This window comes from Uloborus diversus, chromosome 1 (assembly GCF_026930045.1).
Source record: "Uloborus diversus isolate 005 chromosome 1, Udiv.v.3.1, whole genome shotgun sequence".
Taxonomy (NCBI): Eukaryota; Metazoa; Arthropoda; class Arachnida; order Araneae; family Uloboridae; genus Uloborus; species Uloborus diversus.
Window position 1 is genome coordinate 265,719,946 of NC_072731.1, and position 14,900 is coordinate 265,734,845.

The following is a 14,900-nucleotide window of genomic DNA, read 5'->3' on the forward strand; positions in this document are numbered from 1 at the left end:
AGGCCTGGTTTTGCTTATATCTCAGCAACTAGACTACTTAGAGACTTCAGGATTTCACTAAATGATTTGCTTAATCTGAAGGTACAATTTAGAGCTGAAAAATTAAAATTCTAAAATAAAATTATTATTTCAGCTAGGATGAAAAACAGCAAATTTCATGTCATTTCCCTATTAAATGCTTAAATATAAAACACATTATTACAAATTTTGTTGCTTTGCAACAGTAATGTTAAAAGCAATCATAATGAAAATTTTGAATTAAATCTTCTCTGAAGCAAGCATAAATCCTAGAGAGGAACAAGGATTAAATTTTAGTGCCAACTGTTTAACGTTAAGCCTTAAAGTTTGGAATATAGGTTTTCCCCCTTTTAGTACCGAGTATTTATATAAAAAAATATGGTGAAGTTTCGCGAGGTTAAAATTATTCTATTTCTGAAATACATTTACACTAAAAATAATAAAATAACAGATTTTTTTTTTTTTTAAATACCAAGAACTTTTCATAATGCACTTAAAAGGACAAAATAATTTTTCTGGGTCAGAAAAGACAATTTAAGAATTCCTGTAGTTTTCGAAAATGACACCACAAACGAAAAAAGTGCGGTTCTAGTCATTTCAGACCAAATTTTCCCAATAAGAAAAATATGCAAGTTTCAACTCTCAAAGATAGGATTGAAAGCTAGATAATGATAAGAGAAAAATTCTCTTCATGACTTGAGCTGCACTTTTCTTCGTTTGTGGTGTCATTTTCTTGGAATTTTCGAAAACTACAGGAATTCTTAAATTGTCCTTTCTGACCCAGAAAAGTTATTTTGTCCTTTTGAGTGCATTATGAAAAGTGCTTGGTATTTTTTACAAAAACGTCCAATTCCAACATTTCCCTATTGCTAGCAGGAGCGTTCACAGGGGTGGGGGCGGGATAAGGGACACATTTTGGCCCGGGGCCGAGCCTGAAGGGGGCCCAAAAAACTAGATTTGAAATATTGGAGTGAACACTATGGGAGGGTGGCCCGGAAAAGACATTTGTGACGGGCCCCAAAATTTCTGTGCAAGCCCCTGATTATTAGTTTTGAATTCAAAACGCGTTTCTTCAAAAATCTCGGAAACTCATTTCTGCAGATACTGCCGTTTACCTGCCCAATACAGTATACCATTAAAAAGTTTTTGCTACGTCAAAATCTTTACTAATAATAAAGCTGAAAGTCTCTCTGATTGGATGTCTCTCTGTCTGGATCTCTGTGACGCGCACAGCGCCTAGACCGTTCGGGCGATTTTCATGAAATTTGGCACAGAGTTAGTTTGTAGCATGGGGGTGTGCACCTCGAAGCGGTTTTTTGAAAACTCGATTTTGTTCTTTTTCTATTCCAATTTTAAGAACATTTTCCGGAGCAAAATTATCGTAAGATGGACGAGTAAATTACGAAATTATCATGACGTGTAATGGGAGAGCGAATGAACATAGCCCGAGACATTCATCATCCATTATTTGTACAGATATAGGCAAACCAAATGACCTTTTAATTTTCTACTACGGGCAAAGCCGTGCGGGTACCACTAGTGTGTAAATAAAAGGGTTCAGAAATTTCAAACTGAATGAAAAGCTTACCTTGAACATTGATGTACGAAAGTCGTGTCGAGCTGGTAAAATCCTCAAGCCTTAACATGTACAATTTATTGCAACTGATATCCAATTCCTCTAAGCGCGGGAAGTGAGTAAAAAAATTACCGAAATCCACCAGTTCATTTCTCTGGAAGAGAAGACTTGTAGAAGGGAGGGTGATTAAATCCGGATCGGAACTCAGGTAAACCAAGTGGTTATTACTGAGGTCTAACACTTTTAGATGAGAAAGAGTATCAATTTCCCAAAAGGAAAAAATTTGAAATTCATTGTCGGCGAGGTCTAGAGTTATCAAGCCTGAGAGGTGTCTCAAAGCTCCATTTAGTTTGGACAGCTTGTTCCCTGACAGATCCAATCTTTCGATGCTCAGCAAACCATAAAATTCTCCGTAGTTCAAACGAAGCAGACGATTCATGGACAGGTTCAGCTTTTTCAGCTTACCCAAGCTGTGAAACGAAGTGCCAATCTCTCGGATATTGTTGTGCTGCAGATCTATAGTTTCTAGTTGGTTTAAATTTTTCAAGGACTGGCCCAAGCTGGAGATTCGGTTATAGGCCAGGTTCAGATGAAGCAAATTCACCAGTCCGTTCAACTCACCTCTCACTCCCACGAGTCGGTTGTTGTCCAGGGAAAGCCACTCCAAGTTCACCAAGTTCCTGATGGATCGGTCCAGTCGCAGAATTCGGTTGTCCGACAGCGAGAGCGTGACTAAACTCATCGGGAAAGACCCATGAGCCACGTGGGTGAGTTGGTTTTGCGCGAGGGACAGGTATTTGAGACCACCGGTGACGTGCAGATCCCGGTCGTTCACGCTCAGCAGACTGTTGCTGGGAAGGAAAAGCGTCGTGAGAGACGACAACCTGTTCAGAGATTCCGACGGGAAGTTGAGCAGTTTCACGTTGTGCAGGATGAGGATTTTGAGTTCTTCCAGGCCAGCGAAGGCCTCCGCTTCCACGTAGCGTAGATTGGAATCCTTGATCTGCATCCTCGTCATGTTGATCCCCGCGAAAGCTCTGCAAGGCAAACTGACGAAACGAGCATGTTGGATTTTGAGGAAAGGTATGACCTTGTGGGTGAACACAGTCCCGAGAGCTTCCTTCACAGTCTTGATGCTGCGGATGTTATCGCAGTGGATGGCCGGAACTGCCGACAGTGCGGAACAGACGCACGGCCGGATCTCTTCGTTCAGAGGACACGTGAAGTTCTTATCCGTCTCGAGGTGTTCCCAGCTGTGTTCCGACAGATGACCCTCCACCACTAGAAACGAGGCGAGGACGAGCATTTGAAATTTCATCCTGTTATCAGCTCCAAACCACTTGACGCAGCGCTTAAGATACTTCATCCTTATCCAGAGGCAACATTGCGAGTATTAATGAACGCGATTAGCTGTTTCGAGGCGATGCACATGGGAGCAAAGATTACCTCTGTATGAACTTTAATCTCCGCGAAAGTCTTTTCAAGAGAATGCAAATTAGCTGCAATAAAGAGCACCGGCTGGAGGAGAACATGTGCACTAAAACTCAAAAACCGGCAAACGTTAATTGAGAATGAGCTCTTGCCTGCACCCAATTAAATCGCACTTTTGGATGAGATCCAAAACTCTGAGGATACTTAATAAGATGAACGCAAATTTTTACGATCTCAACGGGAGGAGAAAAAGCTTCACATTGATCAACCTCTCTGTATCTCAATGCATTTAAACAATCGCTGACCTTACTGAACTGCTTTATCTCTCTCAAATTGATTTTGTATCTTTAAACAAAAGGAGATTTCAATTTTCTCCAAGGACGAAACCTAGAGTAACTTTTCATTAGTAACGTGAACACTTAAAACTGTTAGACTAATATTTATCTTCCGGGAAAGGAGCCCTAGTTCAAGCGATAAAAGCCACGCCTCAGAATTGCTTTTAGCGTGTGTGCATGATATTTAATCAAACATCTATTCGTTGCGCAATTTATGAAAATATACAAAAAGCTACACATATATTCCCAAAATAGAAGTAGTAGTTTCTTTTCCGGAAATGTTCTAGTCTCCAAATCCCACCTATTGCAAGATCAAAGTTTTTTTTTTTTGGAAATCACGACTGCTTATTGCTTTCATTTGACTCTTTTTGATGTGCTATCATTTTATTTTCCCGCCAGCACCCTCTCCAGCATCACCGTCGGCCGGGTCCTCACGATGCTGCTCCTATAGCGAAAACTGTTTCCAGGTTGCATCCATGTCCTACACACACGCGCATACATACACAACTACACGCACACACGCACACATACACACAAACTCGCACACACACATACACCTACATACACACAAGTATACACCCAGTAAGCAAAATATCTTGCCTCAGTATTGCATAAAGGTTGACATGCAAGAAAAATCATCTTGCATTAATACTGCCTCAATGTTGTTATGTTACTCCCTTTATGCTGTCAGCAGGCTGCCACAATATTGACTGACAAGGTGTATGCAGCATAATATCAGGAAAATATCAAGGTAGGCTGCTTTTGTAACATTGCATACGTATTGATATGACAGGATAATATCAAGATGTTGTCATGACAGCATGAAATCAAGGTCTAGGCAAGATGATCTTGCTTTTGTAATCTTGCATACGTATTGATATGACAGGATAATATCAAGATGTTGTCATGACAGCATGAAATCAAGGTCTAGGCAAGATGATCTTGCTTTTGTAATATTGCATACGTATTGATATGACAGGAAAATGTCAGGATACATTGACATGACAGTATGAAATCAGCACGTTTGCAAGGTGTTTTATCCATTTATTTATTTGTATTATTTTCACTTCAAATTCGAGAATTAAATTTCATTCTTTAATTATTTCTGTTATTCTTCAAGATAGTTTTCTAGCCTGAGAATATTTTCTTAAAGCTGACATCTGATCGGAAATTCATATAAAGATATTAATAGTACTCGCGATTTAATTTAAAAAATGAAAGTTTCTTCGTTTTGCGTAATACTTGACTTATTTTTTAAATTCATGCTTCTAATTGTATTATAAAGACATAAAATGCTTAGTTAGGAATAATTGCGGAAGTTTTTATAGCACTAAAGGTAGCAAAATAATAAATAAATACAATAAATAAGTACATTTTCAAATAGATGTCAGCATTGAAAATATCCCATGGACAAAACATATGAATTTATCTTAAAGAATAACATAAATACCATTGAATAAAATTAATCTTACGTGAGATTGAAGTGATAATACGAAATTCTGAGCTTCATGTCCTTTGTTTCAAAGTCTAGGGACGAAAAAATTTATTTTCGCCATTTCTAACATTGATCGCATATCGTCTGCGATATGACTTGTTTAGTACTATATTAATAAACAAATACAGTTATCAGTCATTCATAAGTTTTTCCTAAAACAATACTATTCCAGACTAATAACTAAGCAACCAACTTAACGAAGCCTAAAAGAATGCAACGCCACGTGCAGCACCTCTGAACCGATTGAGGTCGAAGCAGGAAGAATGTGCCAGCAATACGAGGGATGCTGGGTAGAAAGAACTGTGCGCATGCGCAAGTAGCAACGAAGGTCCACCTGTTCTATTGTGTACTAATTACCTTGACGGCGACAGCATGAAATCAATATCATCTTGACGGCGACAACATGTATGCAATGTTGTTATTGTAAGGCCATATCAATATTGATATTTTAAGATGAATGCAATGTTGCATACGTGTTGTTATTGTAATATTGCTTTTTAATCTTTATGCAAGCTTTATGCAGTATGAAACACGTCAATATTGACGCCGTCAGTATAATATCAAGATCTGTCAAGGTTGATGCAAGAAATTTTGCTAGTAGGGCATACAGACACCTACACATACACACACATACACACAACTACCCACACATTTATGCCTGCACACAGACACAAACCTACATGATCAGGGGTGATTGTGTTCCGGTATTTTACCGGATTTTCGGTATTTTCATCTTGAATTCCGGTATCTTCATCTTTGAAAATACCGGAACTTCTATATTTTCAGAAAAACCCACTTTTGTAAAATTTAGGGCGATTAATGAAATGCCAAAAGGCCAAATTGAAGACGTTTTGTTTGGTATAAAGCTTAAACTACGGTCATGGTTTGTAAACTCTATGGTAATTATCGAAGAACAGCTGGGGTGGGGGAAGAATCCTTGAAAAATTTTAAGTAATGAGAAAAATTAAAAGAATTTAATTCCCACCATGCACATGGACGTATTAAGTCCAATTAAAACTTCGAGTTTTAGCTCCAACAAATAATTATGTATATATATGATTTATATACATACACATAATGTATATACATATATATGCCCATCAAAACACTTTTTCTTCTTGGGAAAAAAAAGTTCAGGTATTTTTTCATGGAGTCACAATCACCCCTGCCTACATGCCTACACACACATACCCCCTACGCACAAACACACATACACCCACACACAAACACACACGCCTACATACACACACTCGTGATTGCGAGAAACATAACTTGAATTCAAGATGTCAAAATTCAAATGAATTTTTATTATTAGATTTTTAAAATTATTTTTGTTTTTATTTACGACGTGTGTTTTTAAAGTAAGGTCCATTTTGAAAAAAAAAAAAAAAAAAAAAAAAAAAAAAAAACGAGTACAGTTAGAGCAAAGAAATTTACTGCATAAAAATCTACCACCCTTACTCTATTTTTCGACATTGCTCTCGTGATTTTCCAAGCATTTGTCATAGCGTGGTACAGGTTTTTGTATACCTATTCGTACAAAGTTACCGCCCCTTTAGTCAACCATGAGGACTCTTACAGGGCTTTGGCTGGGGCGTTTTTGAACATCCTCTGGTCTGCCCTCACCTCGCTCGCAGCATCTTTCATTTGTTTCGGCATCTAAAGTCTTTCTCAGGTGGTCTGTGGCACAACAGCAATAATGAGCTCAGAGAACATGTTACCCCATGGTTGATTTGTACGAATCAATTGTTGTACGAATCCAATTTTGTACGAATAGGTATACAAATACCTGTACCACGCTATGACAAATGCTTAGAAAATCACGGGAGCAATGTCGAAAAATAGCGTAAGGGTGGTAGATTTTTGTACAATAAATTTCTTTTGCTTTATCTGTACTCGTTTTCATATATATATCCACTATAATATTAAAATCTGTTCGCGTCCGTCTGTCTGTCTGAAGATCGATCTTCTCGAGAACCGCTGCGAATCGAGAGTCGAACAAGATACCAATCAATTCGAAATTTTCCAAAGAAAACAATAGGACAAATATCGTAATTGTACGACTTTAATTAGCGGAGATATTAATTAAAACGTTAATTAACATAACGTTATTCGGGAATTTTTATTTCATTCCTGTTGCCATTTTTCATATGGGTGAGCAAATAAAATTCTAAAAATTGTTTTAAAAGAGATTTTTTTGGCTGCTGTCCAAATCTTAAAATAATGTTTCCATCTAGAATTTGATTTTAAATTAGTTTAAAATTGGTTGCTCTATTCGGGCATAGCCTTTATTTTATCGTCTGTCCTTTTTTTATTTTTTACATTCAACGTTCTTAATTCTTTTCAGAATATGAAAAATGTTTCTTTAGTAATGTTTATTGATTGTAGTGTAAGTTTATCATTCACCGGCCTCATATTTTGGTACATTTAGGATATGCGACTAATTATGTTTATTTTGTTGGACATTTTACCGTCACATGGGTGAGTTTTCGAATTGTAATAACTCTCTTTTTCCTTTCAGTTTCTATTTTTGAAATAGAGTTTGTATCGTTAAAAGAACACGTAAAATTAAGATTGTTTGGATTTCTTTAAGTGAAACAGAGTTGAACAAAAAAGATTGTTTTTAAGGATTTTAACTAAAGCTTAATTGGAATCTGATGACTTGATATTAAATTAATGCTTATTGGTATTTAGTAAGTATTGGTGCTTTAGTTTCACGTAATCAACCAAAAAGTGTGTGTCATTTTGTGTAAAAAGCTAATTGTAATTGTACATAAATATTTCAGATAGTCTATCAGATGTAATTCATTTGAACGTGAGCCCAGATTATAGTTGATAATGCATATACAGTGAAACCTGTGTAAGTTGACCACTTGCGGTGCAATACTTTGGTGGTCAACTTAGACAGGTGGTCAACTTATAAAGGGGGTAATGATTATTATTATTATTATTTTTTTTTTTTTTTTGTAAGTCTTGCAGCATGCATTCATTTTTTGCCTAATTGACACTTACTCTTTCTGTTCAACTCACTTTCATTGTTTAGCATTACTTTGAATCAATAATATTAAATGTTATTCGAATATTTTTAGAGGTTATTTTCCCAGAATGATGTATAGTATGTTATGAAAATTTAAAATTTCAGTAAATTGATCAAAAAAAAAAAGTCTTATTGTTTATGAAAAGTTAATCATTTTATATTAATAGTTCCTAAAAAATTATAGTTAATCAAAAAATAAAATTTTTTTCGTTTAACAACAAAAGAAAAACAAGTTTGGAGAATAAAAGGGTTCTTAGTAGTTTTCCCATGTGGTTAAACTCAAAAGGAGGTTTAGTTATGCTGCTGTTTCATTAGTTGGTAAAATGCTGGTCTGGCATCAAAAATATTCTTGGAAAGCTATAAAAAAAATAATAAAAATAATAATTTGTTGAATAAAATTTTTAAAAATAAACCAAGTGGTCAACTTACAAAGGGTTTTTTACAATACTCCAAACCAAACTTGGGGTTCATTAGTGGTCAAGATAGACAGGTGGTCAAGATAGAGAGGTGGTCAAGTTACAGAGGTTTTCTTTCATTATATAACATAGGACTAATTCCGTTCCTGACAAAAGCGGTCAACATAGACGGGTGGTCAACTTACAAAGGTGGTCAACTTTACAGGTTTTACTGTATTTTCATCTTTTGTGCTAATTAAAAATACTCATAAGTTGTATCATTGATAACTATGATTAACGTTAAAGAGATTTTTGCCAAAAATATGCTCTACTGGTGTTTTGCAAACCTTGCATTACGCGTATTTATTTACTCCTCAGCGATTTAGAAACTGATGTCAGAGTAATACAAAAAAAAAAAAAATCAATTGGACATCTCTTTCATTTTTTAAGTAGCCCGTGCAACGCCGGGCACGCAGCTAGTATATATTTAAAAACGAACGTTACTTTAAAAACACGCCTCGTAAATTAATATAAAAAGAATTTAAAAAAATAATTAAAAAAAAAACCTTTAGGGAAAAAAAAATTCGTTGGTGGTTTACATTCGGGTGCAACCCCTTCGCACTTCTACGTTTATAGAAATACGGTACCCACTACCCAAAGCATAATTTACAGCATTAAAAGTTAGAACGATAAGATTGAAGAGTTACGTGTTAGGAAATATTAATTATGTCCGAGAAACTGAAAAGTCTTTGGCACAGGAAGTTGGTCTATTTAAAGAAGTTTTTGAGCAATCACGATTGCTTATTGTTCTCATTTGACCGTTTTTGGTGTCCGTGCCTTTTTCAACTTGGACCAGAAGCCTTTGCAGCACCACCGCCCACCGTCCTCGGCTGGCGGCGCGGCTGCTCCAGTTTTGAGCTATCCGCTTCTCCTGGTCGTTTGGGGAGAAAATGGGTTCGGTAACTTTTTTCAGGTAATTTCACGAAACTGAAGTCTCAAAAAGCGCAATTTTGGACGAGCCTTCATGATGTTAGGGGGAGGGAATTTCGGAACATTCGCACAAAATTATTACGAAATTGAAGTTCTGAAACGCAATTTTAGAACACCTTTTCTGACGTAAAAGGAAAGGAAGAGTTTTGAAGACTTCCTTGGCAAAAGCTCTATGTTTTAGTTGTCTTACATAAAAATGCTGCCGCAGCCCCCCCCCCCCCAAACTTGTGTAATCTGATACGTAGTGAAAGGTAAGTTGAAGCATTTCTGGATCCGTGCCAGAAGCAACGCAAAAACTGTTTTTTTTTTTTTGTTTTTTTTTTAAATTCAGGCAGTTGTTTCATATAGTGGTAAAATTTATTTTGTTGCCAAAAAAAAAAAAAAAAAAAGCTCGAGAATAGCTGTTAAAAATCGGAAACGCTTCATCGAAGCATATGCCTTCCCAGGGGTGCCCACAAGGGGGGGATTATGGCGCAAGTTTCGCCACCAAAATTTGGGGGGGGGGGATTTTTTAAATTTATTTATCGATTTATTTTCAATTTAAATTATTCATTTTATTTTATTGTATTGTTTATATTTTATTTCATTTATTTATTTAGTTTGTGTGTGTGTCTCTCATCGGCGTAGCACTGAACTTTTCTAATAAAATAATAACAATAGTAGTAGTAATAATAATAAATAAATAAATAAATAAATAAATTTAAAAAAAACTAAATGAAATAAAAAAAGATAACTAAAAAATAAAAAATTAATACTTAAAAAAAGTAAATAAAATAAAAAAGAGGAAAAAATATAAAAGGGAAAGTGTTCAGATTTTTTTTTTTGGGGGGGGGGGAATTTGTGCCATTGAACTTGGGGGGGATGGGCACCTCTGTGCCTCCCTATGTAAGTCACTCCCTCAATTTTTGCTCTGGAATCAAAGCAATAAAATCACACAACCTTAGTTTTGCTTTCGCCCGGCACGCTCCCAACTGTTCAGTCAAGGCCAAAATCGTTAGGTAACCTTGCATCACGTATGACATAAGTCTGATAAGGAAGTAACGCAACTCACACTCAGCGGTTTAATTATCCTCTCCTTTTAAGCGATAAAAAATTGTCACGGCCCTGCCTTCACTCGCCGACGGCTGTGGATCGTGTAGTGATCGAAAAGCAAAAAGTTCAAATAGAAGTGTGGCGGAATTAAAGAGGCAAGACAGTTACTCCATTTTCTAACAGATTTCCATTTAACAAAGGGCAGGGGCACATAACTTAGAACCAGAGCCGTGTCCAAGGGGAGGGTTTTAGGGGTTAAACCCCTCCCATTGAAAAACAACAACAACAATGAATTATTAAATGATTTTTCAAAATGTATTTTAAGTTTTAATTAATTTTAGAGTTAATGCAATGATACAGTGTTCACCCTCTGCAATATTTCCCCATCTTTAAAAAATAACACTTTCCTTGTAGGATTCCCAAGCACCTTGATGTTTGAAAAAATTAACGATAAAAGAATGAGGCTGAAGAATCCGGCAATGCTGACCATGCCGGGGAAACTTATTTAAAAAGAGTAATAGACAATGATATAGCCAAAAGAAAAAGTATTCAACATGTTTAGTTAGTTTTCCTTTGACAATCTAAGTTATAAAAGGAAAAAGTTTAAACCCCTCCCTTTTTGAAATCCTGGACACGGGCCTGCTTAGAACCTTGCGTATAGTATTTTCATTCAGTAATATCAGTTCAGAATCTAGACCAGGGGTTCTCAACCTGTGGGTGGCGACCCTCAAGGTGTTCGTGATATTATCTCTATCATATTAGATAGTTGAAAAATTGAAATACATAGGGGGGAAATAGCATCAATCCTTGAGCGCAATTTTGGCGAATCCAGAAGGGCTATGCGGCTACAGCAACCCCCCCCCCCATCCCCCTCTCATGCTTGAGAACCTGATCGCCTAACGTCCTCTAAGATTATCTTAAGCTTTGGTTTAAGGACTTTAGTCTCTACAAATTTTTGCGAAAAGTCCCGAATTCAAGCCCTCTAACATCATCTAAAATCGTTTCTGGAATTTTAATTTCAAATAATTTCTGTGAGAGATTCTTTTTGAAATATTCCCCCGAGGAATAGACCTGAACCCCATCCCGTCCCTTAACATTATCATCATCATCATCAAAAAAAAAAAAAAAAAAAAGCCAGCCAAGAAATGGGCTTTAAAAGCATTTTAATTTCAAAAACAAAACAAGGGGAATATTTGCTGTTCCCCTTCACATAATTGAAGGTCACATAAAATTTCGTTTTTAGGGCTTAAGTTTCACAAAAAAAAAAAAAAAAAAAAAAATCAGAATGATGGTCTTTAATTATATCCACTTCGCATAAAAGATAACCTACTACATACACTTTTTTGAACTTAAATTTAGAAAAATTTCCTTATGAGTACTTGAAATCCTCTCCCCACTCGTCTAAAATTTTGTTTTTGGAACTTGAATTCTGAAAAAATTCCAGGGGCTCCAAATCCAAACCTTTTCCCTAATGTTTACAAATATGGCCTATAATTGCATTTTTAGAATCGCAAATTTAAAAATTTTCTAGAGGATAAGTGGCTCGAACCCTTTTTATTATCTTAACTGTAACAAAGATAGCCTACAACTAAGTTTATTTGGAACATATTTTTATTTTTGAAAAATTAGAGAGCATTTCCAATTCATCTCCCCTTTTCCCCATCGTTTAAAGCTTCCTTTTTAGGACTTAAACTTCAAGAAATTTCAAAGTATCTTCGAGCTTAAACCGTTCATAAAAGTCCCTGAACCTCTCCTCCTCCGAATATCCCAGAGATTGTGTAAACTGTAATTTTAGCACTACAATTTCCAAGGAATGTTAAGCATAGTGTAGATTCTTATTGTAAAGTCTCTTTCTCCGCTTATAAAACGCAATTCTCTTGATTTCATTACTCATATGCTAGTAATGACACCTCCCCCTCCCCACCTTCAAGCATAAATCTTCTCGCTATACTTTGAAAAAAAAAATTGTGAATCTTCCAAACGCCCTCTGCCCAATTTTTCGATCTCGCGATGGCCTTGTAAAAAGAAAATGCATTCATTCACTTCAATGAAAGTTGGATAAAAGCAAATCTTGTGTTCGCTAGGACACATGAGTCTTGAAAGAACAGAAATATATGTTTAACGTTATCGGAGATTATCTTTTTTACTTTCTTCTATATCTAATATATAGAAGAAAGTATTGGATTCGTGCAAAATTTCGAATTTTGACGTATTCGAACGTTTTGAGGTGTGCTGAGTCCATTTCGACTATTTTTGGAAAATGTCTGTCTGTCTGTGTGTGTGTATGTGTGTGTGTCACGTCTGTGTGTGACCAGTTTTTTGTGGCCGCTCTACAGCAAAAACTACCGCATGAAATCGAACGAAATTTGGTACACATATGTGCCCGTATGTGAACTTGTGCCCATTGGTTTTTGGCGCGAATTCCTCCAAAGGGGGTGGAGCAATGGGACGTTTTTTGAGTTACGCGTGATTGCTATTCCTCAGGAAGTAACTGGCGGAATCAAACAAAATTTGGTCCATATGTTGCCAGTAACAGGAACAGGTGCTGATTCAGTTTTGGTGTCAATAACTCAAACGGGGGTTGAGCTATAGAACGTTTTTCGTCGTCAATTGTGACTGCTGTATCTCAAGAAATAATGAACGGAATGAAAGAAAAATTTATCGGCAAGTAGTCCTTAGTGGGTATAAGAGCTGATTTTATTTTGGTGTCAACAGCTAAAAAGGGGGTAGCGCAATCGCCCGTTCTTTTTTTTCCATTGTGAGTGCCCTATCTCAAGAAGTAATGCTACGTTCTGGTTGAAATTTTGGAATATATGTGAATCCATATGTAAACAGGCTTTGGTTCAATTTTGACGCCAATCGCTCCAAGAGGTATTGATTTTTTTTTTTTTTTTTGAATAAAAATAGCTTTATTAATGCAACAATAAGAAAGATAAATCGTAATAGATGCGTATTTCCCGTGATTTTAATTGATGGAAATGACCGGAAATATTATCTCAATGATTTAAAATTTTTAACTGTTGCCATCTTATGTTTGTTAACAAATAAAATATTTGTAATTTATTCAAGCAAGGCTTTTAAAATAACTTTCAATTTTCGCTCTTTGCTTTGCTTTTGCAATAATTCAGACATTGGGATAGTCGTCAAGTTTTTGCATGTGTCATTTTGTTTTTGTTGGGAATATTGCTTCCTCGTCAAGCATGGGGAGGGATCAGAAAAAAAAGAAAAATATAAAAGAAAGTTTCGTAATGGCCACAACATACTAGTTTTTTATGTCTACAATTGTTGTAGAAATAAAAAAAAAAAAAACAACTTAAATAAAATATCTCAACCACCTTGAGCCATTATATTAAATATGCACAATGTCTGCGCCGAAGCACATACACACACACATATATATATATGTGGGACACATAGGGGGTCGTAGGATGTTTAGTTATTGAAAAGGGAGTCGCGAAGTGAAAAAGGTTGGGAACCAGATCTAGACAGCTTTGATATTTAGTTTTTGTTGTTGCATAGGTAGAAAATCTGGATTCGCATAGGTGTGTTGTGGCAAATGGTAGAACACAGATGGCTTCTCCAACAAGAACTGCAGTTTTGTCTTCCAGATGAAATCAAAATGTGAATAAGTAGCTACCAAGTAGATATTAATGTGCAGTCTGAAGTTATGTTTACCAAACATTCCTATTCACATGAGGACAAACTGCATGGATTTGTCGAAGTAGAAAACTGTTAAACCCCCTACGCATGATTTAACAGCATCTTGAGCTGTCGGGAAGTAGTGCTCAAAGCAGGGTTGGCAAAACCCGGGTTTTTTTTAAAAGCCCATGGACCCAGGGTTTTTTTTAAATAAAACCCAAAAAACCCAACTAAAGCTGGGTTTTTTAAAAGAAATGTGGGTTTTTTTTGTCTTTTTTTAGGGAAAATGTAGGGTACTTGTAGCATATTGTAGCGAAGTATATGAACAAAGCACAAGAATTCTCTTGGGGTAAAAAAAGCTGGAAAACTAGTTAAAATTCAGCATTTTCTGAAGAAGAGTATGAAAGACGACAAAACCCAAGAATGGTGAAGTTTCAGATTTTTTAGTTTCCATGATTACCCACAGTTAAGGCAAAATTACTTCTTGAGTGATAAAATCTATTGTTCGTTTTTAATTACTACTATTTTTTTTTTTTTTTTTGCATTTTACTTTATTGTATTTCATTTTTTTATGCAAAACTACTGTAGAACCTCAAGTAGTTTAGATCCCTATTTACTGAATTCCAGCTTAATCAAGACATTTCTTTGAATTTTATGTTGTCTGTTTTTCTATTTATGTGTACAGAGTAAGAAATATTAAACTTTTTCGTAAGATAATGAAAATACTGTACATCCTATTCTGTTTTCTGTCCGACCATTTGTAAAACCTGTTAATTTCTAAAAAAAATATAACTTGTTAATTCGAAATTTGTGACGTGTTGGTTTGCAGAAACTAATTCACATGAAAGCCTTTTAGCTAGAGTAGTTTCCTCTGTACAATCTACAAATATTGAGAAAAGCAGACGTGACAGGACTTAGTCAAGATAATTTGAGTTATTTATTGACCAGTTAA

General features: G+C 35.8%; 1 protein-coding gene across 1 annotated transcript; it reads right to left on the reverse strand.

Annotated features, from left to right (window-relative positions):
* Window positions 1–421: 421 nt before the first annotated feature.
* LOC129220567 (leucine-rich repeat protein SHOC-2-like) lies at window positions 422–2,960 on the reverse strand. Its single transcript, XM_054855002.1, has 2 exons — window positions 1,727–2,960; window positions 422–432 (listed from the first exon to the last, which is right to left on the reverse strand). Exons 1-2 carry the CDS (start codon window positions 2,958–2,960, stop codon window positions 422–424), a joined length of 1,245 nt encoding a protein of 414 aa, XP_054710977.1.
* Between the last annotated feature and the right edge of the window lie 11,940 nt (window positions 2,961–14,900).

What these genes read in the sequence shown, in the direction of transcription:
- LOC129220567 (XM_054855002.1), bottom strand. Translation starts at nt 2,960, where the DNA reads ATGAAGTATCTTAAGCGCTGCGTCAAGTGGTTTGGAGCTGATAACAGG.